Here is a 27255-nt window from a genome sequence, read left to right as displayed (position 1 = left end):
AGGAAAGAAAGAGCCCATTGCAGGCAAGTCCATCCACTGACCTCTCCCACCCTTCTCTCTCCCCTAAAAGTTTATCTGATTGGTCTGGACTCACTCGTGGCCTTTGATTAAATTTCTAAGGGGCCTGAAGAATACATTCCTTCAGCAGAGGGTTAGAGGCACTTGAGCAAGTACCCCAGTCCGCAACCCTGGCAGTTGTGTTTGGGGAGGCAGTTTTGAGGAATGGAACCAGACCAGGTGACAGGAGCTCACAGGGCAGCAAAAGTTGTGACAAGCTTAATCTCTAAGTGGGTTATATCTCTTCCCTAATCATATCAGAATCTTGTGAAATGAGTAAACAGGAGGGGATCACAGGAAGCCAATCTATCATACACTTGCCAGGCAGGGCAGAGGTGGGTGGAGAGCCCTGTTTGAGGTTGTGGCTGATCCCTAGTACTAACTTTTTCCCCTGGGGGCAGGAAGCCCTAGGAAGAGGGGACTGTAAGGTCCCCAGGGGATCTTTCCTCCCTCCCCTGCATGAGGCAGAGGCAAGCTGCCTGCCAAACCCCTCCCTCAAGGAATGGCCTTGCCTGGGAATGCCCACCACACACATCCTCTTCTTTTTTTCTAGTCAAACTCTGTTTACTCCTTGGCCTGCCTCCTTCCTTCCTCCCTCTCAATCTTTACTTCTGATTTCTATTTCATGGAATTTGGGATTGAAGTTCAACTACAACAGTGCCGCCAACACCAAGTCTTGCAGGAAAAAAATACAAAGAAATTTAACAAAAAAAAAATATATTAATAAAAAAGTTCAAAAAAGGGGGGGGATTGTCATCTCCTTTGGGGTGCGATGGCTTCAAACCCAAGGTCTGAGGATCCCCGGGTGATGAGAATGGACGGGGAGCTCTCTTGGGGCACCTCAGGCCTGTTAGCAGTCTCGGGGCCCCCGAGTCCTTCCCCTAAACTCCAAAGCCTGAGGCCCGAGGTCAGAGTACCCAAGACGTCTCGGCGGGGCGGCCCGAGGGGGCGGGGTCCCGAGGGGGCGGGGAAGAGGGGCGGGCCAGACCGAGCCCCAGCCCCCGCCCGCCCTGAACCAGGAAACGCTGGGGGGACAGGAACGGAGCTGAGGCCGCAGCCAGGTGAGGCTGGCGTCCTGCTGTGGGGACCTGGGGCGCCTCAGATGTGAACGTTGGGTGGGATCCCGCAGAACTAATAACGCAGAGCTCCGGACGGGAAGGGATGGCTGAGCCAGGGATGGGGAGCCAGGTGGGGCGGAGGGGGGAGCAAATAGGCGGGGTTCCGGCGCAGGCTCAGTAGGAGCGGGTGCAGGGTGGGGCCGGGGCGCATGCGTAGTGGGGATCTCCGGCGGGGGGGGGGGGCGGAGTTTGGAGCCTTACTTGGGGAAAGGTGAATGTAGGCTCAGTTTTAGGGTAGCTGTGGGACCCCGGCCTTCAGGGTCTTGGCACAGGGCAAGCCTGGGCACTAAGGCCAGACTCACCGGGCCAGAGGATTAAAGCCCTCTCCACTCCCGGGCGTTGCCCCCCCCCCCCCAGGATGGTGGCGCCTTCTCTGAAGCTTCAAGATCTAATCGAGGAGATTCGTGGGGCCAAGACCCAGGCCGAGGAGCGGGAAGTGATCCAAAAGGAGTGTGCCCACATCCGGGCCTCCTTCCGCGATGGGGACCCTGGGCACAGGCACCGCCAGCTAGCCAAGCTACTCTATGTCCACATGTTAGGCTACCCCGCCCACTTTGGACAGGTGCGGACCAAGGCTGCTTCCCTTCTCATTCTGACGAGGGAGGCTAGTGGGCAGGGGCTTGGGCCTCCTCACCTGTTTGTGCCCCTGTTTTTTAATTGTACAATGTTCCGAGCCCTCACAGCATGCACCGCAGACCTGCTTCCCCATTACAGCCCCTATTGGCCATCAGCTGGACTGATCCTTCATTTTCTGGCCAGCCCCATTCAGGGCACCTCCTCCTCTCCTCTCCCGGTCTCAACTCTCATTTTCTTGAAACTACCCACTGAATCTTCTAAGCCTCTCCTTTTGTTGAAGGGAGAGTGATGGGATATGGTGCCCTGACAAGTTAACCGGGTGGTAAGGAGGAAGATAGAAAAGGGATGTTAGTGCCTCTGGTTTCACTCCTGTCCCTTCCTGGTCTGCCTCTTTCCCTATAGATGGAGTGCCTGAAACTGATCGCCTCCCCCAGGTTCATAGACAAGAGGGTGGGCTACCTGGGGGCCATGCTTCTACTGGATGAGAGGCAGGATGCCCACCTGCTCATTACCAACAGCATCAAGAAGTGAGGGGTTCTGGGAAGCACTTGGAATCAGGGAGATGGGAGAGTGGGGAACTGGGAAATCCCAGGGGGCTGCCTGCTGTAGGTACTGGAAGGACTAGAGGCTTGACTGACTGTCCTCCCAAAACTCTGCAGTGACCTGAGCCAGGGTATTCAAGCAGTACAAGGCCTGGCCCTGTGCACTCTAAGCACCATGGGCTCTGCTGAGATGTGCCGGGACCTGGTCACTGAGGTGGAGAAACTCCTCCTGGAGCGAAGCCCCTATGTGCGCAAGAAGGTGAGATGGCGGGACTCTAGGCACATGTCCCTCCAGATACTGCCCTTTGCCATGTGGCAGAGGTGGGGGGTCCATCCTGGCAGATCCTGCCCTCTTTGAGCCCCCTGACCTCTGCAGGCTGTTCTGACTGCAGTGCACATGATCCGAAAAGTCCCTGAGCTCTCCGACATCTTCCTCCCAGTTTGTGCCAAACTGCTTCACGAACGCCACCATGGTAAGGCCATGGGGCTCCCCATCCCCTGCCTCAGCTCTGGCTATGGCCAAAGGTGGAAAATGGGACAGGAACCCTAGCTCACTGGAGAAGAGTAGTATGTGCACACACACAGTAGACTGTCCTGTGCCCCTGGCCCACCATTCACTTCCCCTGCCCTGACACCAGGCGTCCTGCTGGGCACCATCACGCTGATCACAGAGCTCTGCGAACGAAGCCCTGCAGCCCTCAAGCACTTTCGAAAGGTGGGCTGGTGAAGGGATAGGCCCTGGGCCAGGAAAAGAGGGGCAGTGGGGTTGGAATGGGCTGACAATTGAGAAGATTAGGAAAAATGCCCAGATAAGGCTGTGCCCTCCCTCCAGGTGGTACCCCAGCTGGTACAGATCCTCAGGACTCTGGTAACGACGGGACACTCCACAGAACACAGCATATCTGGAGTCAGTGACCCCTTCTTACAGGTGCGCTAACCCTTCTCTGATGTATCCTTGGAACAGAGAGCTTGGCAGTAAGCCCATGGCCAGTGGTCACCTCCTAGAGAACACTTTGGCTCAGTTAGTGTCTTGGGCAGGGTGATAGGCACAGGACTGCCCAGGTCAACCCAGGATGCCTAAAGGTCAGAAAATCCAGTTTACTAACAATAAAAAAACAGCCTGTCCCCAAATCCCCTAGCCTCACATATCTCTGATCCCCTCCCAGAGCCTAAGGGACCTGTGGAGGGGAGGCAGAGGGGCAGGGAGGCTCTAGGAAACCAGCCAGACCCCTCCTAATACTCTCCTCAATGTCAGATTTTTCTTCTCAGCCCCATGACTCCTTACTCTAAGAACTCCTCCACCTCTCCATCTTTAACCCAACTGCAGGTCCAGATACTTCGTCTGCTTCGGATTCTGGGCCGGAACCACGAGGAGAGCAGTGAGAGCATGAATGACTTGCTGGCCCAGGTGGGGAACTGGGTGGGGGGGGGCGCTCCTTAAGTATGTTGTTCTGTGATCCCACCTGGGCATTCCTCACATGACAACTCACCATAAGGTGGCCATATAATCACATCTCCTTTTCCCTGCAGACTGTGATCTCCATGAGGACAGGGATACAGTTTGCCTCAGTATGGTAGCCCCTGGCACATAGTACGTGGGGCTCAGGGAACTTTGTTAGCTGGTTGAGGATTGAAGGACATTGTGGAGACCTTCCAGACACCTAAGGGGACAGAGCCCATTTTATATTCATCTTCTCTCCCATCCACTTAGGTGGCCACTAACACAGATACCAGTCGAAATGCAGGCAGTGCGGTCCTGTTTGAGACTGTGGTCACCATCATGGACATCCGCTCTACAGCTGGCCTGCGGGTATCACCTCATATGCCTCTCTTACTGTGGCCCCATCCACCTACCCCAGCCAGGAAGACAGGTCCTGTGCCAGGCAGTCCCCACTCCTGAATGAGCAGATTGCTCCTTCCCTAACTGTCCCCAACCTCTGCCTCCCATAGGTTCTAGCTGTCAACATTCTTGGCCGCTTTCTGCTCAACAGTGACAAGAATATTAGGTAAAAATTCCAGGAGTCTCTCTGGGTTGTGCCACTAAGTCCTGGCCCTCTGCCCTTCTCCCAGAGTCTCCCAATTCATTCTTATCCCTGTACCCAGGGCAGAACTGTGCGGGGAGGAGGGTTGCTGGCCATGGTGTGATGAGCCTCTCCCATTCTGTCCAGGTACGTAGCCCTGACGTCATTGCTGCGACTGGTGCAGTCGGATCACAGTGCTGTGCAGCGACACCGGCCCACCGTGGTGGAATGTCTTCGGGAACCTGATGCCTCCCTCAGCCGGTGAGCAAGACAAAGGGCCCAGCTCCTGGTGGCCAAGATCTGGACCAGCTCAGAGCAGCTGGAGTAAGGGGACTAAGAGGTGCCTGGGGAAGGGGAGGGCCTAGGCTACCTCATATAGACACACATCTTTCTCCTGGCAGGCGGGCCCTGGAACTCAGCCTAGCTCTGGTGAACAGCTCCAATGTGCGAGCCATGACACAAGAGCTTCAAGGCTTCCTGGAGTACTGCCCCCTTGATCTGCGGGCAGACTGTGCCTCAGGCATCCTGCTGGCAGCAGAGAGGTGAGGTGACAGGTGCCCAGGAGGCAGAGAGGGTGAAATCTAGAGAGGGTCCGTGCCAGGACTGAAGTTCCATATGTCCCCTAGGTTTGCCCCAACCAAACGATGGCACATAGACACTATTCTGCGAGTGCTGACAACGGTGAGGCAGGGGCTGGTCTGAGAGAGCTGCGCAGGGGTGGGCAGGGCTCACCACGCTGACTTGGCCACATTCACTGCTCCAGGCAGGCACCCATGTTCGGGATGATGCAGTGGCCAACCTGACTCAACTGATTGGCGGGGCCCACGAGCTACATGCCTACTCTGTGCGCCGCCTCTATAGTGCCCTGGCACAGGACATCTCCCAGGTAATGTTTCCACCACCCAGGTTCTGGGCTGCCTAAGCCCCCCAGCCCTTCCTGGGCCAACTACTCTTTACAGGTGTTTCCCAGTGGTTTTTTCCTCAAAGTAATAACTTTCTGCTTAGTGGAGGAGACACTCAAGGACAGAGCCGTTTTTAGTAAGAACACCTGGACTTCTGTCTTGGTTCTGGTACCTACTGGCTGTGTAACCAGATGACTAATTTAACTTTCTTTATGCTTAGCACACTCAGCTTTCTACCCTGCCCACCTTCCAGAGCTGTCTTGCAGATCAAATGAGATCAATAAAAGCTCTTTCTGCATGTATTTGGTTTTTATATTACCTAAATACTGAGCTAATTAATGGTTGCCAGCCAGTATCTATAGCCCCTTTCCATATTAAGTAGGGTGGGTACAAACCATCCATGCCTTCTCAAGGGAGGGCCCCACACTTCATCCTTGCTGCACCCTTTGTGGTTAGACTATGTAGTTCTGACGCTTGGCCGCCAGAGGGCAGAGGAAGCCCAGGAGCCAGGACAGCAGGGAGACAAACTCTAACATAACTGCTCCTTGTGCCAAGGCCCTTTCCTTTACCCATCCCTCCAGACCCCACCTAAAGGGATGTTACAGGGTCTGGAAGTGAGGAGGGGAACCAGACACTGGCCCAGCATGTTGCTTATCCTACACAGCAACCACTGGTGCAAGTGGCAGCCTGGTGCATTGGAGAATATGGGGACCTTCTGCTGGAGGGGAGCTGTGAGGAAACTGAGCCACTTCAGGTGAGACCTGCACTGAGGGTGCACTGAGGAGGGACCTGTCAGGGAAGGCAGGGCTGGCCCCAGGGTCACAACCTGTGCTCCTCACCCCCCTCAAAGGTGGAGGAAGAAGAGGTGTTGGCATTACTGGAAAGGGTGTTGCAGTCCCATTTGTCCCTGCCGGCCACCAGAGGATATGCCCTCACGGCCCTCATGAAGCTTAGCACGCGGCTTCGTGGGGACAACAAGTAAGAAGGGGTCCCGGACCCTCCCAGAGACCCTCTTCCTGGTGCCTCCCGTGAGCGACGTCCCTTCACTGTGCCCACCAGTTTCTGAGTCTCTCTCCAGGCACACACCCCATCACCCCCAATTCTTAGGTTCTTCCATTTGAGCCAAGTATCATGGCTACCTCCCTGCCCTGTGGGGCCTCTCCCTTCCCTGCCACATCCTGGAGTTGAAGGGCAAGGCAGGCTGCCGATCCCACTCACACATCATCCTGTGGCCCAGCCGCATCCGCCAGGTGGTGTCCATCTATGGAAGCTGCCTGGACGTGGAGCTGCAGCAGCGGGCTGTGGAGTACAACACACTCTTCCGGAAGTATGATCACATGAGGTATGACTGGCACTGTGCCACAGCACAGGACCCAAACCCCTGCCCTCTCCCCAAATGTCCTCTTCCCAAAGTCCCTTTCTGGGTACAAGGGTCTCAACCACACTTGTGCCTCCCACCCATAGTTCCTTGAAGCTAAGCTGGCTTCCAAACCTCCTTGCTCATCTGGAAACCAGCAAGAGTGTGCTACCTTAGGAAGTCAGAGGGGCGCTTCCAACCCACCATGTGCCCAGGGCTCCCCGAGGTCTTACTCCTCCCACGTGCCTCTCATAAAAAGTGCAAGGTTCACCCAGAGGGATACACCTGCATTCCATCCTCTCAGGGCTGCCATCCTAGAAAAGATGCCTCTTGTGGAACGAGGTGGCCCTCAGGTAGATGAGGAAGTAAAGCAAAGCAAAGCAGCAGCCCAAATTTTGGAACCAGCCCCTGTCCCAACAGAGCCCCAGGTAAGGAGGCCGGAAGCCCCAGGGGGAAGAGGACTTAGTCGGGCTTCCATACCTAGCCCTGCTCCTTCTGCCCTTTTCCCCAGGCCTCAAAGCTTTTGGATCTGTTAGATCTCCTGGATGGCACTTCTGGGGATGCCCAGCAGCCTCCCCCTCTGGATCCCTCCCCAGAAGGCACTTTAATACACCTGCTGGACCTTCCCTGTGCTCCCCCAGCCCCAGGTAAGCCTCAGTAAAAGGGAGATGTCTTGGAGGGGGTGTGTGTAGAAATGTGCTGCTTCTCCTTAGCCAAGGACTGAGGCTTGGGTACCCTCTTCCCTGCCTTGTACCCCCATCACATCCCCATCTTAGTAGGTGAGAGGGTTCATTAGATCATGTATTCCCTTCCTAGATACCATCAATGTCTTTCCTTTGTTCCAGATGTCTTACCCTGGCATGTGGGCCCTGCTTCCTCCCTAGCCCATCTGATATACTTTCCTGCCACCCACTCCACTGGCCCCCTCTCAGCTCCTCAGACCCTCTCACCTCAAGCCCTTGGCAATTCATGTTCTTTTTACATGGAATATTCTTTCCCCAGCACATCAAATGACTGGCTTATTCTTACTCTTCAAACCTCAGCTAAATGTCAGATGCCTCAGCTAAAATGTCAGGTGCTTCCTCTACCACTCCTATTTGAGTTAGTTCCTCCCAGTTATTCTGGCCTAGTTTATTTCCTTCTAGCACCAATTATAGTTTGTGATTATCTTGCTTTTCTTGTTTATTCTCTCCCCCAACTAGATTGCCAGCTCCAAGTTTTTGTCCTTTGTCACTAGCATCTCAAGCAGTGCCCTGCACCCAGTGGGTGCTCACTTAAATTTGTTGAATGAATGAATGAATGAATGAACGCATCTTTGGCCCATACAGTGAGCTGCTTCTTTCTCCCTACTCTAGCTTCCATCCCAAATCTCAAAGTGTTTGAGCGTCAAGGACTACAGCTGAATCTGTCTTTTGTTAGACCCCCTGGAACCCCTGCTTTGCTCTTAATCACTGTCACAGCTACCAACACCTCAGAGGGTGATGTTACCCACTTCATCTGCCAGGCTGCTGTGCCCAAGGTTTGTAGAAGACCAGAATTCAGAGGTGGCCTGAGCATTCCAAGAGAAAAGGCCAATAAGTAGAGGAGGTGGGTGGGAGAGAGAATGAGATGAGAAGGGAGTGACGTGCAGAGACAAACACTTGGGGTTATGGGAAGAGGGTCTGAAACTATTGGGTGTGCAGGGCTTGCCTGAACCCAGCTAGCTCTGCCCAACCTCCTATGCTCAGAGTTTCCAGCTGCAGCTACAGGCCCCCAGTGGGGACACAGTTCCAGCTCAGGGTGGCCTTCCAGTGACTCAGCTCTTCCAAATCCTCAATCCTAACAAGGTGAGCTCCAGGAGCCCCCTGTGAATAAGACCCAGAGAAGGGAGAAATTATCTGTGCTAACCCTGGTCTCCACTCTCCTATTCCTAGGCTGCCTTGCGGTTAAAGCTGCGCCTCACCTACAACCACTTTGGCCAGTCAGTGCAGGAGATCTTTGAGGTGAACAACTTGCCTGTGGAGACATGGCAGTAACTCAGCCTCCACTCACAGCCTGAAATCCTCATGTCCCAAACCCTTGGGTTCCCAGCTACTTGGAACCTACATCTGAGGACTACCAGCAGGTGGCACTCTGGTCCTGTGCTTGCCACTGCAAAAACTGGAGGGGGCCTGACCTCCTCCCCCACAAATAATGAAAGCCCAATAAAGCCTGAGGGAGCAAGTCATATTTGTTTATATTTGAGGTAGAAAACAGGAAGTATGTATCTTCCCTTGGCCTTAGGAACCTGTTTCAACAAAGGAGCGTTTTCCCTACCCTCTCCAGTCTGGGGAACAAATCTGACCCCACAGGAGGCACTCTAAAATCTGGGCCAGAGCAGAGCACAGTGGCAAAATCAAACCAGAATTTCTAGATTTCCAACAGGGATTCTCACCCATTTCCCCAACCTGCTGCTATTCCCCACACCCCAAGGTAGGGAAATCCCTGCTGCCTCTCTTCATCTCTAACTCAGCTGTAAGGTGGTTTAGGAGCCGCTGGCAGAATCAATGGCATCGACCAAGGGAGGGGGGGGTGGCAAGGGATTTTCCTGTGCTTAACTACTGATCATGGCTAAGTGGAAATCCTATAAACACGAGCGGAAATCAATGGAGGCTGCTTAGCGGCCAGGGGAGAGGGGCGGCCCACAGATTGCATCTGACGGATGAGGGAGAGGAGGCAGCCTGGGAGGGCTCCACAAAGGATAACTAAGGGTAGGGTGAAGAAACAGGCAGAGCTGGTGAGAGGAGTCACTGTGGGAAGGGAAGCCATGGGGACAGGCACAGTGAGCAAAGGAATGAACCCCATTAGGCTCAGTTTTCTTCCTGTTGTTGATGAAGTGACACCCTAGCCCAGGGTACTGTCAGCATCTTTAGTCCCCTGTAGCTTCTCTCTGGAGCTGTATACTTCTAGCAGGCGCTGATAGTCCTGAGGCCGGAAGCGCTGTAGATACACGATCAGCTTGGCAGGTGGTGTCTCCTGTGCCAGCACACCTACAGGCAAAAGGAGAATAAGAGAACCAGACAGAGCTGCAAATGCTTTGAGTCTACTCCCTGCCCACACAGTTGGACCCCAAAGTTGTTTCCAAGGCAGCACTGGGATTCTGCACGCCATCTGACTAGCTTGTGTAACCCACCAGCTCACTCCCTGATTGGCCTGTGGAACTGGGGCCTAAAAGGGCCACTTTAGGCAGGAATGGGGCTGAGAAGCCAAGCATGAGCTCCTCCAGCAAGGAGAAATGGGGAAGAGGCATGCAGGCGCCATGAAGACAGAACGTACCTGAATATTGACTAATTTCAGTTATTGCTCCTGTCCCCCAATCAAGATTAAAGTCCATCTAGGCAGGCCAAAGCTCATTAGTTTGGTAATGAAGCATGTGCAGAGATGCACACATGTAGAGAGAAATCGAGGGATGTGTAAAGAAGAGGAGAGCCCTACCCAGTGTGGCTCAGTTGAAGTGTCAGTCCGTGCACCAAAGGGTGTCAGATTCAATTCCTGTCAGGGCAACCCAGGTTGTGGGTTCAATCCCTGGTTGGGGCGAGAATGGGAAGCAACCGATTGATGTTTCTCACACTGATGTTTTCTCTCTCACCCTCTCCCTTCCTCTCTAAAATAAAAAATAAGATAAAGGAAAGAAACAGCTGTAGCCATGAGGTGGGACACACATAGAATTCTAGCCTCTATATGGTGGAGCCATGATAAGCCAGTTCTTATTGGTAGTACCTGACAGCATACTGGGCACCTCAGTGTATGTTTGCTGAGGAGGTGAGAACAGCTTTCCAGGGCTGTAAGGCTTCATGGGATGCACAACCCCATACTTGTGTGAATGAACTGTCTACAAGGGCACTAAGCCTAGGAACAGAGAAAAATCTGCCAGTGTTTGCCCTGCTGTCTCTCATACATACATTATTGCTTTTTACTAAAAGCTAACAGGATAAATTAAATGAAGATCTAGGTAGTTGTAAAAATGAGGGGATAGGAGTTGGGAGAAGGAAGGATGGATTGAAGGACCCCTGGGGTGGCCAGAGGTATGAGACTTAAATCAGAATGACTGGGATAGATCCCAGACACTTGGAAGAATTAAATCCAGATTAGACAGCTACTGCAAAAGAGGAAATGGGATTTGATAGAGCCCTAAGAAAACTGGGTCTTCTAGAATATTGCTAAAGCAATTCCCATTAGAAAAATAACCCCATGACTCTTCCCACTAACTGGCCCAGGAGGTACATCCAGAAGAGGAACGGGGAAAGCATAGAAGGGTCCGTCTCCCTCACCAAGCATGCTGCTGAGCTTGTTGATCTTCTCTAGGGCAACTGGGACTTCAGCCTCTTTATGCACCACGGCCTCTATTTCACCCACAGCATAGCCAAAGTCCGTTGTATCCAGGTCCACCGTGAGCAGAGGCTCCTCTTTATCAGCTCTGGATAGCACCAGTTTCCAGGCACTACGATCTGTCACAAAACTAGCTACTTCCTGCAGCCCCAGTGGGCCCAGCACAGCAGTCACACCCTCAGCCCCCAGGGCCTCAGCCCCCAGCACCTGGTAGAGCTGGGCCACAATTGCAGGCTCAGCAGTGAGTTCCCTGTACTCAGAGTGGGGTTCTGAAACACCTGCTGTTCCAGGACATTTGAGCTCCCATCCACTATTTTCTCGCTGTCGCAGCCAGTGGTCAGCCCGCATGAGGCTCAGCTCAGGGGTGTCGTAGTAGCTGTCTCGGAAGGTGACCTGGTGCTCCAGGGTGCCCCCCAACTCCTGCAGCCGTTCTTCTGTTTCAGGCCCAGGAACGAACTTCCGCTCCACCTCAATCAAGCCCTGGGCCATATTACCTGCAATCAGTCAATCAACAATCATTTGCTGAGCTCCCAAGGGTGCTCAGCCTTACAGGGTGACAGCTCAGCAAAGACACCCCCTCCGCCCAACGCCACTCCTGGAAGAACTTATGAGACACACACGCTGTCACAGGGCTCTCTGTTAGTGATGCAGCCCGTTCTCCCTGCCTCTGTGATGGAAGGCCACCATCTGTCTGATATTTTAAGACTGCAACAGTGACAGGTGTCCAGTAACATCCTTTGCACCGCTGATGATGCACCGCGTGGCCAGTGTTCTTCCAACGCTCCCCTCTACACCTCCTACACCTCGGTGCCCTGGGAGGCCGGTGGCTCAGTACCCGGATTGAACCCTCCCGACCCAGACCTTCCAGGCCACAGCGCGGTCCGGAGGAGCCTGGGGTCTCACCTCAAAGCCCGAGGGTCTCCCTCTCGCGGGACCTGGAGATGGCGGACGAGAGTCCACGCCACGCCCGCAAGGAATGCCGGGAACAGTCCCTGGCCCTCACTTTGGCCCGGCTCCGCACGCCAGGCCAGTCCCAGCGCGAGCGGCCATATTAAGCCCGGTGTAGTGGGGCCACGGGCAGGCTAGCCCGAGAGGCCTGCTAGGTTTTAAGGGGCCGGGGCCTCCGTAGTAGGACGGGAGCGAGGCCGTCCCCATGTGCTCTGCTTTTGGTCTGCGACCTTTCCCGGCTCCCCGGGGGTCGGTCCGGGTCTCGGGCTTCAGGCTGAGCCGGGCACCGTGGGGCCTGGGTGCATGATGGGAGATGTAGTTCCAAAAGGAGACTTTGCTCCCCACCCCTACCATCACCGTCGCTATGGTGACAGGAAAGCTGCCATTAGTGCCAGGGAAACTCTAAAGTTGAGCTGGGGCTGTGGGGAGAGTAGGATGGGAGGAACTGAGGCCCCAGTCTCGTCTCCAAACCTCTAACTCCATAAGTAGATGGGCCTGGAATACAAGCCACTCATTCAGACACTGATCTTTTTTTCTTTTTCACTATTGGGGGGCCCACTAAATGCAGGCCACTGGCGATGGTCTAATAAAAGCACAACTAAGACCTCCTGGCTATTCTGGAGTTTTAGAGGAGATTTAATACCTCTTGGCATGAATGTTCAGGGTGAGGGTGGGTGGGAAACTTTCTGTCCGAGGAGGAAGTGATATTTTGGATGGGAACTAAAAATGTGATGGGATTTCAACAGTTGGAAACTCTGATGGAGACAGGAACGCCTAAGCAAAGACCCAGGAGCTGGAGAGCGCCTGACCAGTGTGGAAGGAGATGAAGCTTGATATACACAGTTGAGGAGCAGGTTGGAAAAGGCCTTTAGTGCCAGACTTAGGAGTTTGTCACAGTTTCCAATGGTCCCTGAGCAGGCTTTGTCAGGAGTAGAAGACATGGCCATTTAAAATACAGAAAGACATAAGGGTGGCCCTTTGACTGCTTTGGGAGACAAAATAGAGAACCCTTCTTAGTCCCTCTGAGGACTATGGTTACCTGGAGGAGTCAATTATATGTCTGACCCTATGGATGTGATAGCTTGCTGAGGAACAGTGGCTCTCACCAACTCCCTTCTATGATTGGTAAGAAGTGCTAGGTTCTCAACACCTGTCCTCTCCACAGTATACTTCTGAAAACACATGACCCATGGTATGTACTGGGGGAGGACACTGTTTTACAGACATGGTATTTTGACCTTGGGATGTCTTTGACGCATCCCTTCCCCCATGCCATGACAAGCACCAATGGGCAGGGAGCAGAGGGACCTCAGCCCCTAACTCTTCTCACTGATCTGTTTTTCATCTGTCCTTTGTTTTTCAGTTTTGTTGTCCAGGGGAAGAAGACCTAATCTCTTCCCTGAATTATAAAACCCAATCCCAGTGGGCAGAGGCAGCAGTTAAGGAAAAGGAAAGACCAGACTTTGGAGACAGACAGACCTGGGGTTAACTCCCAGCTTCACTTTCTAGGTGTTTGGCTTTGGGCAAGCTACTTTGTCTCCCTAAACCTCTGTTTTTTCATTAGTAAAATGTGGACTGCCTCACAGTTATGTGTGAGAATTCAATGACAAACTGTCACATACTAGAAATTCTGAATGTTAGTTTCTCCCTTGTTTTCTCCTATGAACTCCAGGGGAAAAGTAGGCTATAGCAGCTAATGTGGGCTCTGGAGCCAAACCATTGAGGTTTGAATCCTGGCTCTGTCACTTACTGACCCACCGTGAGACCTTGGGCCAGGTAATTAACTTGTTTGTGCCATGGTGTCCTCAATTGCAAAATGGGGACTAGTTATGAGGATTAAGTAAGTTAATATATGTAGAGATGCTTGGAACTGTCCCTGTGCACTCCATAAATCTTAGCAATTATTGTTATTACAATATAGAAGAGCTTAAGAGTTAATAAACTGAAGATGTGCCCAAGGAGCCAGGATCTCCCCTCCCCCCAACTCTGGGGACTGTGACCGCGTGGGGGGAGGGGAGGGGGAGGGGAGGGAGGTATCTGAGACTTCAGAGTACTTGCTGTGGAAGAGAAAGTTCTAGTACCCAGTTGGTAGGGAGGGGTACTAATAAGGCAGGAAGAAGTAATGGAAAAAGAGAGGCCTCAGGCGTTTTTTGGAAGCTGGTAGAAGCCAGGGCTTGCTCTAGAAATTACTTAAAACACACGAATGGTTTCTGTAGGCAGAAAGAAGAGGAGGAGGAGATGGGAAAGAGTTTAAAGGAGCCTGTCCTCTTCGCAAGCACCGTTTTGGACCTGGCGCCAGAGTCGAGCAGGTGACCAGACCCATTGCCCTGCCTTGCCGTGGGGCCTGGGGTCCGGCCCAGTGTTCTGTGAGGCTGGAGGATGCTGCGCGGGCCGGCGGGCCGGCGGGGGCGGGCGGACTACAATTCCCATCATTCACCGCGGCGGGTGGGCCGCTGCACCTGCTCAGTGGGGCCGCCCCGGGCGCCTGGGTATTGATTATTCCATTGTGTGGGACGCCTTGGCTCCAGCCAGTGAATGAGGCGGAGGAGTGAGGGCGAAGAGAAGGAGGAGGTGGGCGAGGAGGAGAAGGAGGAGGAGGAGGAGGAGGCAGGGAGCGAGCGAGTGCCCTGGGTGAATCAATGGAAACCCCCTCATGAAGCCGGGAAAACACTTCAGCCGCAGCCAAATAGCATTGATTATTTTCCTTCACTTCCCTCACCGCCGTGAATTTATTTATTTATTTTTTCCATCTCCGTCCCCGACGCCCCGGAGTGAGCGCTGGAGGGAGGGAGGAGGAGGGTGGGGGGGAAAAAAGGAATCAACACATCGGAGAAGTCCCTTCCAAGAGCCGCCCCCTCCCCTCCCCGCCTCGCGCTGCTCGGCGGCCGCGGTTCGACTCCCGTCCCTGCTTCCAGCTGAGGTGTAAGTGCATCGATTTCCGATGCTGCTGGGTTGTGTTTTTTTTTTTTTTTTTCTCCTCTCCCTCTCTTCTTCCCTTCCTTGCTCTTTGGAAGCTTGAGACGGAGGGGAGAGGAGGCGCTCGGAGACTGCCACTGGAGGGCACGGAGAGGGACTGGAGGGGGTTGGGGGAGGGGACACGGACGGACGGACAGACAGAACCAAGAGCCTGAGGAGAAGGGACAGGGTTGTGGGAGGGAGAAGCTTGCGAGCGGGGATGGGGGAAGAGAGAGATGCAGGGGTAGAGGAGAGACAGGGGAGGGAAAGGCATTGAGGCTGGACTGGGAGCCAGCCGGACAGACGGAGGGTAACGAGAGCCTAGACGGACCGCGCCGAGCTATGCTGGGAGCAGGGATCCCGGAGGGAAGGGGAGGCCGGGTGAGTGCGAGGGCTCGGAGCTGTCAGCCCGGGGGGCCGGGGTCTAGGCGGGCCCCCTCCGGCGGCGGGTTGGGGGTGAAACCGTGGCAGGCGGGCTGGCTGATGGATGGGCTAGCGCGCTATGGGTGGTGGTGGGTGGGAGGGGGACGTAGATATCCTTAATCTTCGATCTTCGTTTTTGCCTGAAGTTGAGTTGTTTTTCGTTTTTGTTTTGTTGTTTTTTGGAAAGGTGCGAGGTGAGGGAAGGCCACTGCTCCATTCAAGGTGAAGCGTGTCTCTCCTGGCCCCCTAAGTCTCCATCCCCTCTGTCTGCCCCTCTCCCTGAGTGGCGCTATCATTTTGGAGCACTTGACCAGGCATCGCTGTGCCTGTAGCCCAGCTGATCGCTGTCCATGTGTCCCTGCTTCTTGATTTTGCCATTCTTCACCTCATTCATTCTCCCCACCCATCCATCTCTAGGTCTGTATGTCACTGTCTCTGCATTCGAATTTTCCCATCCAGGTGATCCTCTCTCAGTGTGTCCCTGCCACTATATGTCATGCCTTGGCTGCCTGTCTGTTCTGCCCACCTAGGACTCCATGCCTTCTCCTTCAGGGTCCTTATGGTTTCCTCTGGCCTTTTCTGGCTACTTTGGAGTTTGCTTCAGTCATAATGTGGTAGTCTCTGGTCAGAGGCCTGGAAGAGTTAAGGGATGGAGCAGACATATCTCCCCTGACTCTGTCCAGTGCCCTTTCAGCAGGGCCAGGACAGCCTCCATATCCACCTTCACCAGGAAGCTTTGGGACTTGCTAGCATTGTTGACTGTCCTCTTTGCCATGTGCCTGTTTCCTCCATCAGGACCTCACTTCTGGTTTCCTGTCATCTGCCTTTCCAGGAACTCCCCACCACAAACCTCATCTTGCTGACTTGATTTCCTCCCTTTACCATTCCTTCACTTTACCATTGTGTATTTTTTTCATTTCCCCATTTCATTTCACCTCTTTTTTTCCATCTCCGTCTCCCATGATCTCCCTTGCCTATTCTCCACCTTTGTTCCCATAATCTGTGGTCTTTCTACCTGTTCTCCTTGGTTACCCTAACTTCCTTTTATCCCTCATCCTCTTATCCAGCATTTTAATAACCCCAGCCGCAGAAGATACCAGAGAGCAAGGGCCTGGGAGAGGTTGGGAGTATGGTTTGTAAAGACACATAAACAGGCCAAGAAATCAATTTAATGGGTTTCCAGGGGCATATAACCCCTTCATCAGTCAGAGCCATTATGTCCGTTGACTGTCTACTATGATTTTGGAAGGGGATATTCTTTAGGACTCTGAGCTCCACCCTGCTTGGTTGCCCCTGATCCTTTAGTTTATTCTAGTGGCTTCTTCACTTTCCAATTCATCTTCATCCTGTGGCCCTGCTATTATCATATTTGGATTCAGCATGATTTCTGTTGGAGGCAGTTTTCATTAGTGTGACAGAAGCTGTCTTATGTAGGGAGCCAGGTTCATTCAGCCGAAAGAATGGGAAAGGTGGATAGAGTCTGGAAAGTTTACCTTGTTTTAAGCCCATCATTGTTTTTCCAGACATCAGGAGCCTAGAAGGGTAAAAGAAGGAGGTAGATAGGGACAGGAAATGGAAGGTTTCAGAGATGAATAGTTACAGAAAGGAAGGAGAGGCCAGCTGCAATAAATGCGTGGGGTAGAAAAATGCATGCCATGAGGAACGTGCAAAGGAAAGGAAGAAAATCCATGCGGAAAGAGAGGCAGGGGGGGAACCAAGGGGTGATTAATAAAAAACTAGAGGAATGAAACAAAAATGACTTAATAGTAATATAGAAGGAAAGAGGGAGAGAAATGATAGAATATTCCTAAAGAGGAGGTCCAAAGAAAAAGCTATATGAAATGAATACAATGGTAAAGTGGGGGAAGGGAGAAATTGGAGAATAAGATGAGTGTGGTACAAAGGAGGTAAATGGAAGGCAAACGAGGAGTGCTGGAGCAGATCAGAGCTGTACAGAGCTTGGTAGGGGGAAAGAGGAGAGAGAGTTATCAAAGGAAACAAATGCCTCTGGTGTGAGAAGGACACAGCATGACGGATGCAAAGAGAGCCCTGCAGGAGGGGTGATTTGTAAAAAAAGGCAGAGCAGAAATACAACTGGGCGAAGCCCCAAAAGAGAGAAATGCCAAAGGAGAGGGAAAGAGAGCACACAGAGCTATCTGGTGAAGAGAAAGGAAGAGAGCCTCACAAGCATTCATTCCTTTTGCCAAATCATTCAGTACCCCACCAAAGGCCTTTGCATTTCATTCCCAAGCCAGGGGAACACAAGCAAAGAGATGAAAAAGTAGAATTCCTATTTACTTTAGCTGACAGGAACTTGACTCTTTCTAGCCCCCTGAGAACCAAAGGCCTCAAGCCTCTGATGTCATAAATTGCTAGTGTTGCCTTGGCAACCTGACAGGGTTCCTCCCTCCATGATGTCAGAGTTGCTGGTGTTACCTTGAGGCACACAGAGGAACAACTTGCTGCTTTACTGGGGAGCTGTACACTTACAGGGCCAGGGCTTGAGTCAAATCTGTAGGATTTCTGCGCCTGGTAGCTTGACCTTGCCTTCCTGGTGGTGTTCCTAGCTCAGAATGAGGTCTTGTTTATAAGTGCCTGAGGTTCACTAGGGCCTACAGGAGCAAAAGGAAGGAACCTGGGGCAACGGGGACATGAAGAATGGGATGGTAGGACTGAAAGGCAGGCAAAGAAGAGAACTAGAAATGGCAGTTACTGAATGTGAAAGAAGGGCTTCGTGAGCAGGGAGGAGACTTAAAAAAATGTAAAATGCACCTCTTTGGGTTTAGGAATAGAGACTGAAACTGGAAATGCAGAGGAGCAAGGATCAGAGCTGTGTGAAAGTATAAACTGATGCAGGAATAGAGAAAAGGGAAGGGTTCTGAATTGCCAGGGGCACAGTGGACTTTGACTGTAGAGAAAGAGAAAAAAGTGGGACTCTGAGTCAAATGGACAAAGCTGTCTGGTGAGAGATCCTGGGTTAGTCCTCATAGCTATATGAGCAGGGCTGCATCTATCTAGTTTCTTACTGTTGTCCAGCACCTAGCATGTTGTCTGTCACACAAAAGATGCTTAGTAATATGTCTGTTGATCAAATATTGAGTTAACAGGAAGAGGCTAAGAGAAAGAGTTGCTTGCCTTCCTCTCACCCCACCCTTCAAGGCCTAAGTCTGCATAAATGGGCAAGTTGGGAAATCAGAAACTGGAGGAAGGGGCTGGAGGAGATCTAAGAGGGCGGTCAGGGTTAGGGGCATAGTCAGAGGCAGCCAGGGTGTACTCTAGGGGCTGATCTGGGGAGTCTTTATAGAAATAATGGGAGGAAAACATGAATGAACAGTCTTAGGAGCCCCAAGAGGAAGATGTGGAGGAGGGTAGAGAAAGAAGGTGGTTTCCAGAAAAGGTTTAGAGTTATTTCCAAAGATAGAGTTGACAGATTTGAATTCAGAGTAGCATTCCTACCCCACCCATCCCCAATCATGAAACCACATTTATACCATATTTATACCCTGGTCACAAAGAGTTCATAAATCAATACTAAGTCCATCCTAAACACCCTGTCCTAATCCAGACAATTACAAGGAAGTCAGTGTTGGCCGAGTGGGCCAAAAGGCAGAAAGAAGCACGGCCCAGGATGTAAGGAACCCTGTGAGGGATGGCCTTGACACTGACTATCCATTGTTGAATGAGTTCAGAGGTATCTAGGAGAAGAGGGGGAGGCAAGAAATGCAGAGCTCACCACAACTCTGAGTGAAATCTGCAGACAGAGGGGAAGTCTAAATACACAGAAGCCAGAAGCCATAGAAAAGAGAGATGTACCAAGTCAGGGATTATAACTTGTCCTGTTCCTCTGATGATAACCTGAATGGGTTGAGGACTCTAGGAAGAGATTGTGTGAGCTGTGAGCCCTAGGGGACTATAATTAGAAAGGCCAGGACAGCTAGAGAAGGGGCTGGTGGGTGGGGGCCTGAAGGGAGAACAGCGGCAGCTGGATGCAGTCAGTGGCTGCCACGGACTTAGGCAACTCATATTTTGCAGCAGGAGACAGGCTGTCGACACGGCGGTCCTTTACCTCACCGTTAGAAACTCATTTCATTGATTTTTCCATCTTTCTTCTCTGGCTTCTCAGTCATCCCACCACTCACTTTCCCAGAGCCCCTTGCCTCTCTGGGGAAAGCCCCAGGGGACCAGCTGCCCACCCTTCCTCCATCCCAGGCTGGTCAGACAGGGGTAAGTGATTTAGAGGTGCCTTCTAGCACTCTGAGATAATCCCATTGGCTCTCAGTGTCCCCCTCTTGTAGGAACTAGTCCAGAGACAGGGCCTCTGTATGGTTGTTTAGGGTTCCAGTTAAAAGGTGACAGGGCAGAGGTCCATCTGCTCTCTTGTCAGCAAAGTGTACCACTGGCATATGAACTGCATATACCTGGAGGAAGACATCTTTTTCTAATTCCTTCTGAGACAGCTCAGCACCCCTCAAAATATTTTTTTCAAAGTCAAATGAGAGACTTCTATTCGGGCAGGAATATGGGATTATGCTTCCAGCCTTGAAATCGCAGCAGGACTACCCACTGGAACGGTGCTCATTAGCAGGACATAAGTAGCAAGAGCTCTCTTCAGAGAGAAGAGGGTGTAGGTATGCAGCGGCTGGTCCTGTGTGGCATGTTGATGTGCAGAGTTGGAGGAGCAGAGGGTGTGGATCAGAAATTTTTACTTCCTGTGTGGACATTTCCCTAGTGCCTTCTCCAGTCACAGCCAACTACCCTCAGCTTCTCCCTTTGGGGCTGGGATTGGGTTGAAGGTCAAGAGTCAATTACCAGTCATTTGGCTTCTCAGTGAAGGAGGGCAGAGGGTGGGACAGGGGTGTTAGATTGTGTTTCCCTGAGGAATGATGTTCCAGCCTCAAATTTTTCATTCCTCGTTTTGTCAGTGACCACGCCCCCCACCTCAAGCACAAGGCCCTCTGGCTCTGTCCTCCTTTTCCTTTGATCTTGGGTAAGCTGTTTAATCTGGATCCCAGTGTGTCTGGGGTCTCGGATGTCTGAGTCTGGATTCTGCTGCTTTCCCTGACATTGCAGTTACCTTCCTTTCTATCCAGCCACTCCCATTCTGTGTCACTGGCCTGCTTGGGCCATAAACGCCTTCTTCCTCCCATCTCTAGCTTTTTTTCCGGCAGCGTGGTCTCTGAAACCTAGAGTTAAATCCTGGTGCTTTAGGGAAAGGAGTGCACTTGAGGTTAGGAAGAGGGAAGAAAGGGAAGGCCAAGAGAGAGGTTCAGGATGGATGGGGCAGAGAGGAGTGGGAGAAGCCAGACAGGCAGAGGAAGATGAGGAGAGGGAGTGTAAGGTAATAACCATGTGACTTCCAGCTGGGGGAGAGCCTGAGAGAAGGCCATAATTTAAATGAAAAAGGAGGAGGATGGTAGGCTGTGAGGATTGGAACAAACTGGAAGAGAGGATCTCCGAGCCTGAGCCCCTGCAAGGAAATGAAGGCCTGGAGAGGGAGGACGTGTGTTTGTGGGAGAGGCCTAATGCAGCAAAGGCAGGCGGCAGTCTCAGCCTCCTTGTCAGTCCTGAGTTCAAGCTGTGCTGGCTTTGACCCTTGTGGGAGGAACCAAAGTGGCAAATTAACGACAATAATGAAGTCACTGCTCCTAGTTTGTCTTTGCTGGTTTCCCCCTTGAGAATAGTCGTTTTGCCAGACAGGGCAACAGAGGGGAGGGGAGGGACAGCCGCAGAGAAGAGCGGGGGAGGGGCAAGGAGAAGGGGATGGGAAATGGAGATAGGGAGGACAGACAGACCAGCTGAAGGAAGAGGGAGGGTGCTGAGTGAAGGGAAGAGGGACAAGGGATGGAGAGGAGAGACAAAGGAGACGTAGAAAGAGGGAAGGGAGGAAAACAATGAGGAGCACGAGTGGGAAACCTAGAAGGAGGAGCAGAAAAGGGAACAGGGGGAAGAAGAAGAGGTGGACTGGGGAAATGGCGAGCCAGAGACAGAACTTGGCCAGGGCTGGAAGAGCTGCAGCTGGCGGGGCCAGGGGGCGGGGCCTCATCTCCATCTCTAATGGCTGTGAAATGAGGTTAGCTCCATTAGAGGCGGTGAGAGTGTAACGAGATCACACTCATTAGGGCTGGGCCATCCCAGTAATTACCACCACCCCAAACATGCCCTCGCCAGCCAGGCCTCTGAGCACACACAGGCACCTGGGACACCCCAGGGCACACGTCGCAGATCATAGATTGTAAGCCCAGGGCCCACATAGGTATAACAGAGGGCTGGGAAGGCCCAGCCCCAGGCCTGAAAGCCAGCACCTTCCTAACCTGGAAGAGGTACTGGGAAAGGGCTATATACAGGCCCTCAGCCACATGCACAATAAAAAAGCAATAAACATACACATACACCCTAACTCAGGAAATAAGGCATGTGGTTGAATAATTATTGTTTTTATTTATTAATCATGTACAAGGTGCCAATCTCAATAATGATCATCTCAGTAGACACAGCTCCATGAGGAACTATTCCCCATTCTATATATGAAGAAACAGGCTTTACGCAACCTACCCAAGGTCATTTACATAATAAGAAATAGAACTAAATTTGATTCAGGTCTGTCTGGCTCTAAAGGGCTGTATTTTTAATATACCATTTGTCTGATGAAGTTCACATTCTGTTATGGATACGTGTAAACTTTCAGCTTTAAGAGACATCACACGTGAGTACACAGATCATCAAATAACTCAGTCTTTGATATCTGTCTCCACTCACCCTAACCCCAGACATACATGCCATGCCCCTGCATAGACTATAATGTGGATGGCACCCAGTGGAGTTGCACAAAGTAGTGGGCCTGTTCTGGCCCATCTTATACTAAGAAACTAACAGGGAGACTGCCATCTTAACACCTTCAAGCTCAAACAGGAGCATGACAGTGCATATGCATAAGGGCAGAGTAACGAACTCAAAGTCTTCATTCAAAATTCATGCCAGTGAGAGTTTAGAAGCTTACAAATTAACCCAGAGCAGAGCTGTGGGGTCAGGCTACCTGAGTACAATCTTGACTCTACTTCTTTCCAAGTGTGAGACCTTAAACATTACTTAACTCATCTAAGTCTTTTTCCATGTTTGTAAAATGGGAATGAATAGCTATATCTATTTCAGATTGTAGTGGAGGATTAGATGATGTGATGCTTGCAGAGGGCTCAGCACAATGCCTAGCATATGGTAAACATTTAAAGATGTTATTTTATTACTAATATTAGTTATAGTTGCAAAAGTATTTAAATGGAGTCATTACCATCACAAGGGGTCATATAGAATCAAAGAACCCAAAGGATTTATTTATATACATAGTCACTCACAATAATCCTTCCCAATAATTCTAGAAGAATTGCATGTGATTCCTTTCAAGCGCAGGGAGATCAAGGTCTTCTACAGAGGTCCACATTGCCAGGATCAGATAAGATCCTGAATCTGAATTCAAGAGCACAATTTCCTGTCTCTCACTCCCAAGTGCTCATGTAGAAGAAGGGTTCAGAGCTGGCTTTGCGTGGTGTCTAAGCCCAAGTCTCTTCAGTGCTCCACACTGCTGTCTTAACACTTGTAGTGTCATGGGGGAGATGCATGGGCAAGAGTCTCCACTCCTCCCTGGAGCATACCTCAACAAAGCCATGCAAATGTGGATAAATGTTCAACTTTTGGGTCGTGGTTTTAGCTCATAGCTTCCCTTTACCCCTGTCTGCTCCCCTGTCTACTCCCTACCCATCCCCCATCTTCTTCCTCTCAGCCTCTTCTCCTCACACCTCACCCAGTTCCCTCCTGCCTACCTTAAGCATCTTGCAAGGTGTAAGACACAGCCTTCCTTGTTCCATCCCTCTCACTGGACAGACTACTTATCCAATCTGATGCCAAAGCAGGGAGGCTTCAATGAGATTGAATATTTACGTATGCAGGTCAGGATCCAGCAAACACCCTCCCCCCCAACACACATACACTTCCTTACCTCTCCCTCTCCCTCGCCTTTCTCCCTCATCTCTGCCGTCTCTTTCTTTATCCTCTATGACACTCCTTTTCCTGCCATTCTCATTTTCTTTCTTTTGGACAAAATTTGTCTTTTGGACAAAATAAGCACTTCCCAAATATTTTGGGAGAGGCAGAGGTCTAGGAGAGATAGGTGAAATTAAAATGGAGGAATAGGAGTACCTTCTCTTGTTTTCTTTTAAATATAGAAGGTAAGATTTAGAGACAGAGAAAATGATAGTTTTAAATGCAGGGAAAGGTCATACCATATTTTTAAAATATTTTATTGATTGATTGATTGGTTTTAGAGAGAGAAAGAGAAACATCGATTTGTCGTTCCACTTACTTATGCATTCATTGGTTGTTTATGTCCCCTGACTGGAGATGGCACATCTTGGCATATCCAGACTAAGCTCCAACCAACTGAGCAACTCAGCCAGGGCCGAGGTCATACTAGTTTTCATCCAAGTATTAGCTGCCTCTACACCCAGGCAAAGTGCAAGCCTGGGCAAAGCTTCCAATCTCTGTTCTGTGATAATGGGGTGTCTATAGACCCAGCAGTCATGACGACCAAGTGAGAAATGTACTCTGCTGCGGGGCATACTAGATTTAAATCCTGCCCACCAAAGTCTCTGCCCTCAATTGAAAAGGGCAGATATTATGCCCAGCTGGCATGGCTCAGCAGTTAAACGCTGACCTATGATCCAGGAGATCATGGTTCAATTCCCGGTCAGGGCACATGCCAGGGTTGTGGGCTTAATCCTCTTTGGGGGGCATGAAGGAGGCAGCGGATCAATGACTCTCTCATCATGGATGTTTCTATCTCTCTCTCCCTCGCCTTCCTCTCTCTGAAATCAATAAAGACATATTAAAAAGAAAAGGGCAGATATTAGAGGATGAACCCTGGTCAAGAAGGGACAAGGCAGAAGGAAAGTTGTCAGCCTACCTGCAAACACCTTGCTTCATTTTGTGGGAGGAGGTAGCCAAGAGATAAGGAAAAGAACTAACCCGATTGAACACCCACTTTCCCAGGTTACCTAGTCTAGTCTTCACCACAGCTGGTAAGGAAAGTATCATTCCCATTTTCCCAGATAAGGAAACTAAGAGTCTGGGTAAGTACCTTACTAAGGTTGTACAGCTGGTGATTGGGGGAGCTAGGATTGACCCCAGCCAGGTCTGCCTGAATCCAAAGCCCAGGTTCTTCCACTGCCTTAAAAAATATAGCTCATCACCCAGCTGGCATGGCTCAGTGATTGAGCGTCGACCTATGAACTGGGAGGTCGTGGTTCAATTCCCGGTCAGGGGCATATGATCCCCAGTGGGGTGTGGGCAGGAGGCAGCCAATCAATGACTCTCATCATTGATGTTTCTGTCTCTCCCTCTCCCCTTCCTCTCTCTGAAATCAACAAAAACATATTTTAAAAAAATACAGATCATCTAGTTAAGAGTTTGTTTGCTGTTCATACCAAACACTGCCCCCTCTGCAGGATGCACACACACCATCTTTCCTGTTTCTCTTCCCCTCCTCTCCATGGCAGCCTCCTCTTAAAGCAACAGGTTGAGTCAAAAGGGCAAAGTGAGTATGGGAGAGAGCAGTGCCTTAGGCAAGAATTTCAAAGAAGAAAGGGAAAAGGTCTGAGCTAACGGCAAGGGGGGCAGGGGAGGAGGACAGACTGGACAGTTGGAAAAGTGAAAGGCAAAAAAAATATTTGGAAGGCTCTGTTGTGAAAATCATTGTATGCAAATATTAAGCTAATGTGTTGGTGCCCTCTGGCAGACTTTGCTGGGAAAGCCTTTGCCTTGTGGGCTTTGGAAAAATGGAGAGGGATTTTTGTTTTTTGTTTTAAGGAGGGCAGCCCAGAGGAGAAAGCCAATCTGTCCCTGTCATGCCTGTCCTCTCCTGGGTGATATTCCCTCTGTAACCACTAGGGAGTATTAGTGGGGTTTTTCCTCTCCCTGTGGGCCAGAGGTGAGAGGGTGGAAGTCCTGGTCTTACTGGGGGCTCCAGAGGGTGAGCCTAGTTTTGCCTCCAGTTCTACCTGCCAACCTGAACCCACGCCCTTCCTCCTCCTCAGTGAGGGGCAGTCTCTCCTTCCTCAGACCTCATGTTTTTGATCCTTCCTTTGCTCCTGCCACTTTGGCTTCTGTAATTCTCTGATTCTGAAGTCTCCCAGTAATCTCCCTGGCTTCTTTGGTCTCAGAGCCTACCTTTCAGCTGTCCACAACTTCACATCGAGCCTTTCTCTGTTCATCTCGTAACCGCTCTATCTCGGTAGCTTTCTGGGTCCTGCTGTCCAACTTGGAGCCTCCTGGCTCCTTGGCTTCTCCCTGTTCTAAAGTCCTGTGTATCTATCTGCCCTCTGAACAGGGAGTGCAAATCAAGACATAGGGATTCTCTACCAGCTTTTTATGGGGTACGTTTCTGCCCACCTCCCAAAGAATATTTGCAGTTCAGTGGTTATGTTCAGTGATTAGCAATGATTCCCAGCTGAGCTTTGAAAGTAGCCCTTCCATATTTCCCATCTGGAAGGTGGAAAAGGTCAATACCAAAACAAAAAAACCTCCTCTATTTCTCCATAGCTTTCTCATCACCCTGTGAGTATAGGAAGCATTAAGGAGGGAGATGGAATGAAGGGACAGCAAAGGTGCTCTGGAGACAAGGGCCTTTTAGGTTAGAAGTTGGAAGACTCATCTTGGGGGATGACTACAGCCTCAGAACTCTCCACCCTCCTTTGGCTCCAGGTCTGCCTCCTCCCATCCCCCTCGGTGGCAGCAGCCTTGTAATTTAAAGCTCTCTCTGTCGCCTTTAATGTGATCCTCTCATTTTATTGACTCTCTCTGCCGTCTGTGGCGCCCCTTCACATCAATCTCCTTTCTAATCACACCGCCACCACTCTATGCTATGTCTCCCTCACCCTCTCCTCGTGCCCCCCTCCAGTCATTACCTCTACCTAGCTCTTTCCTTTTGACTGTCCCCCCCCTACACCTGATCCACCTTATTCCTCCTTCCCTCCTCCAGAGGTAGGAATGCTAGGGCCTTTGAGGGGTTGCTTCTCCCTTTCCCCCTGCTAAAATGTGCCCTGAGGGAGAAGAGAGGCCTTTCAGGAAAGCCCAGAACTAAAAGAGGAATGACAGTGGTCTGAAGAACAGGATTGGGGGGGGGGGGGGAGAGACTTTTAAGCTTGTCCTCTGGTTCTGTATCATCTCCAGAAAGAGATGAAAACTGAGTACAAGGTAGGGAATGGTAAAGAAAGGGACACAGATTTAGAGAGGGAAGGAAGGAAAGACAGGAGGAGGGAAATGGAGGGAAAAAAGTGAAAAAATAATTGCAGTTAATGGTTTGTATTAAATAGTGGGTGATAGAAGCACAGAGAAGAAAGGGGGAGGGGGAGTTGGGGGGTGCACTGAGGCAGAGATAAATTTGCAATTGAAATCCTTTCCTGAAGAGGAGGAGGGGCAGGTTGGGAGGTGGGGAAGAGATTTGCAAGTTTAAACAGCTGCCAACCTACCCTATGCGATCTGGGTCTCACACATAGGCTAGCCCAAAGCTCCTTTGGTTTCTAGCTACGAATCAGCTGTTTCCCCCCCCCCCCCCCCCCCCCCACCCCCAGTATAGGGAAGTAGCAGCTTTGGAGAGAGGATTTGGGGCTTAGGTCTTCCTAGCTCTCCTCTGAAGTTTGATCTAGAGTTGTAAGTCAGGGGCCAGGGAAGGAGCTAATCAGTATGGTACAGACAGGGTGGGCCAGGGGAGATAGCACCACCTGGTTCAGCCCTCAGTGACAGGGCCCTGGAGAGGCCCCTCTTGCCTGGCCTCGGTTCTTCCCATCAGGTGGGGCAGTGAGTGAATGGGCACTGGGCCCTGCTGTGGGAGTAGGGGACGATGGAATGTCAGATCCTCACACACTTACCCCCCCCCCCCCCCCACAGGATTCTGTAGGAGGAATACCTTTCTCCCACAACTTCAGGGCTTCTTTCTTGTCATTTAGGATAGATTCCCTTCCA

General features: G+C 51.3%; 3 protein-coding genes across 3 annotated transcripts in view; 2 read left to right on the top strand and 1 right to left on the bottom strand.

Annotated features, from left to right (window-relative positions):
- The first annotated feature begins 1533 nt into the window (after positions 1 to 1533).
- On the top strand, positions 1534 to 8772 carry AP1G2 (adaptor related protein complex 1 subunit gamma 2). Its single transcript, XM_016205847.2, has 21 exons — positions 1534 to 1737; positions 2154 to 2278; positions 2411 to 2552; positions 2670 to 2766; positions 2932 to 3008; positions 3126 to 3221; positions 3621 to 3701; positions 4005 to 4103; positions 4244 to 4299; positions 4462 to 4575; positions 4716 to 4856; positions 4941 to 4995; positions 5078 to 5200; positions 5881 to 5970; positions 6067 to 6194; positions 6454 to 6558; positions 6878 to 7001; positions 7085 to 7220; positions 7929 to 8092; positions 8301 to 8399; positions 8487 to 8772. Exons 1-21 carry the CDS (start codon positions 1534 to 1536, stop codon positions 8586 to 8588), a joined length of 2358 nt encoding a protein of 785 aa, XP_016061333.2. The 3' UTR covers positions 8589 to 8772.
- THTPA (thiamine triphosphatase) lies at positions 8765 to 12160 on the bottom strand. The gene is made up of 3 exons (XM_016205848.2): positions 11824 to 12160; positions 10863 to 11414; positions 8765 to 9581 (listed from the first exon to the last, which is right to left on the bottom strand). Exons 2-3 carry the CDS (start codon positions 11407 to 11409, stop codon positions 9436 to 9438), a joined length of 693 nt encoding a protein of 230 aa, XP_016061334.2. The 5' UTR covers positions 11410 to 11414; positions 11824 to 12160; the 3' UTR covers positions 8765 to 9435.
- A 2243-nt stretch (positions 12161 to 14403) lies between these two features.
- ZFHX2 (zinc finger homeobox 2) overlaps positions 14404 to 27255 on the top strand; it is a 25165-nt gene continuing 12313 nt past the window's right edge. Inside the window, 1 exon segment of the mRNA XM_016205846.2 lies at positions 14404 to 14499. Within this exon segment, the coding sequence (XP_016061332.2) occupies positions 14404 to 14499 (96 nt within the window).

This window comes from Miniopterus natalensis, chromosome 1, assembly GCF_054644295.1.
Source record: "Miniopterus natalensis isolate mMinNat1 chromosome 1, mMinNat1.hap1, whole genome shotgun sequence".
In the NCBI taxonomy this organism is placed as follows: domain Eukaryota; kingdom Metazoa; phylum Chordata; class Mammalia; order Chiroptera; family Miniopteridae; genus Miniopterus; species Miniopterus natalensis.
Note: the sequence above shows the minus strand (reverse complement) of the source record. Positions and strands in the feature narration are given on the sequence as shown.

Coding starts and splice junctions, on each gene's coding strand:
- THTPA (XM_016205848.2), bottom strand. CDS start 11,409: ATGGCCCAGGGCTTGATTGAGGTGGAGCGGAAGTTCGTTCCTGGGCCT. Junction 9,582..10,862: donor CAAGCTCAGCAGCATGCTTG/GTGAGGGAGACG, acceptor TTTTGCCTGTAG/GTGTGCTGGCACAGGAGACA.
- AP1G2 (XM_016205847.2), top strand. CDS start 1,534: ATGGTGGCGCCTTCTCTGAAGCTTCAAGATCTAATCGAGGAGATTCGT. Junction 4,104..4,243: donor GCTCTACAGCTGGCCTGCGG/GTATCACCTCAT, acceptor TGCCTCCCATAG/GTTCTAGCTGTCAACATTCT. Junction 4,576..4,715: donor CCTGATGCCTCCCTCAGCCG/GTGAGCAAGACA, acceptor TTCTCCTGGCAG/GCGGGCCCTGGAACTCAGCC.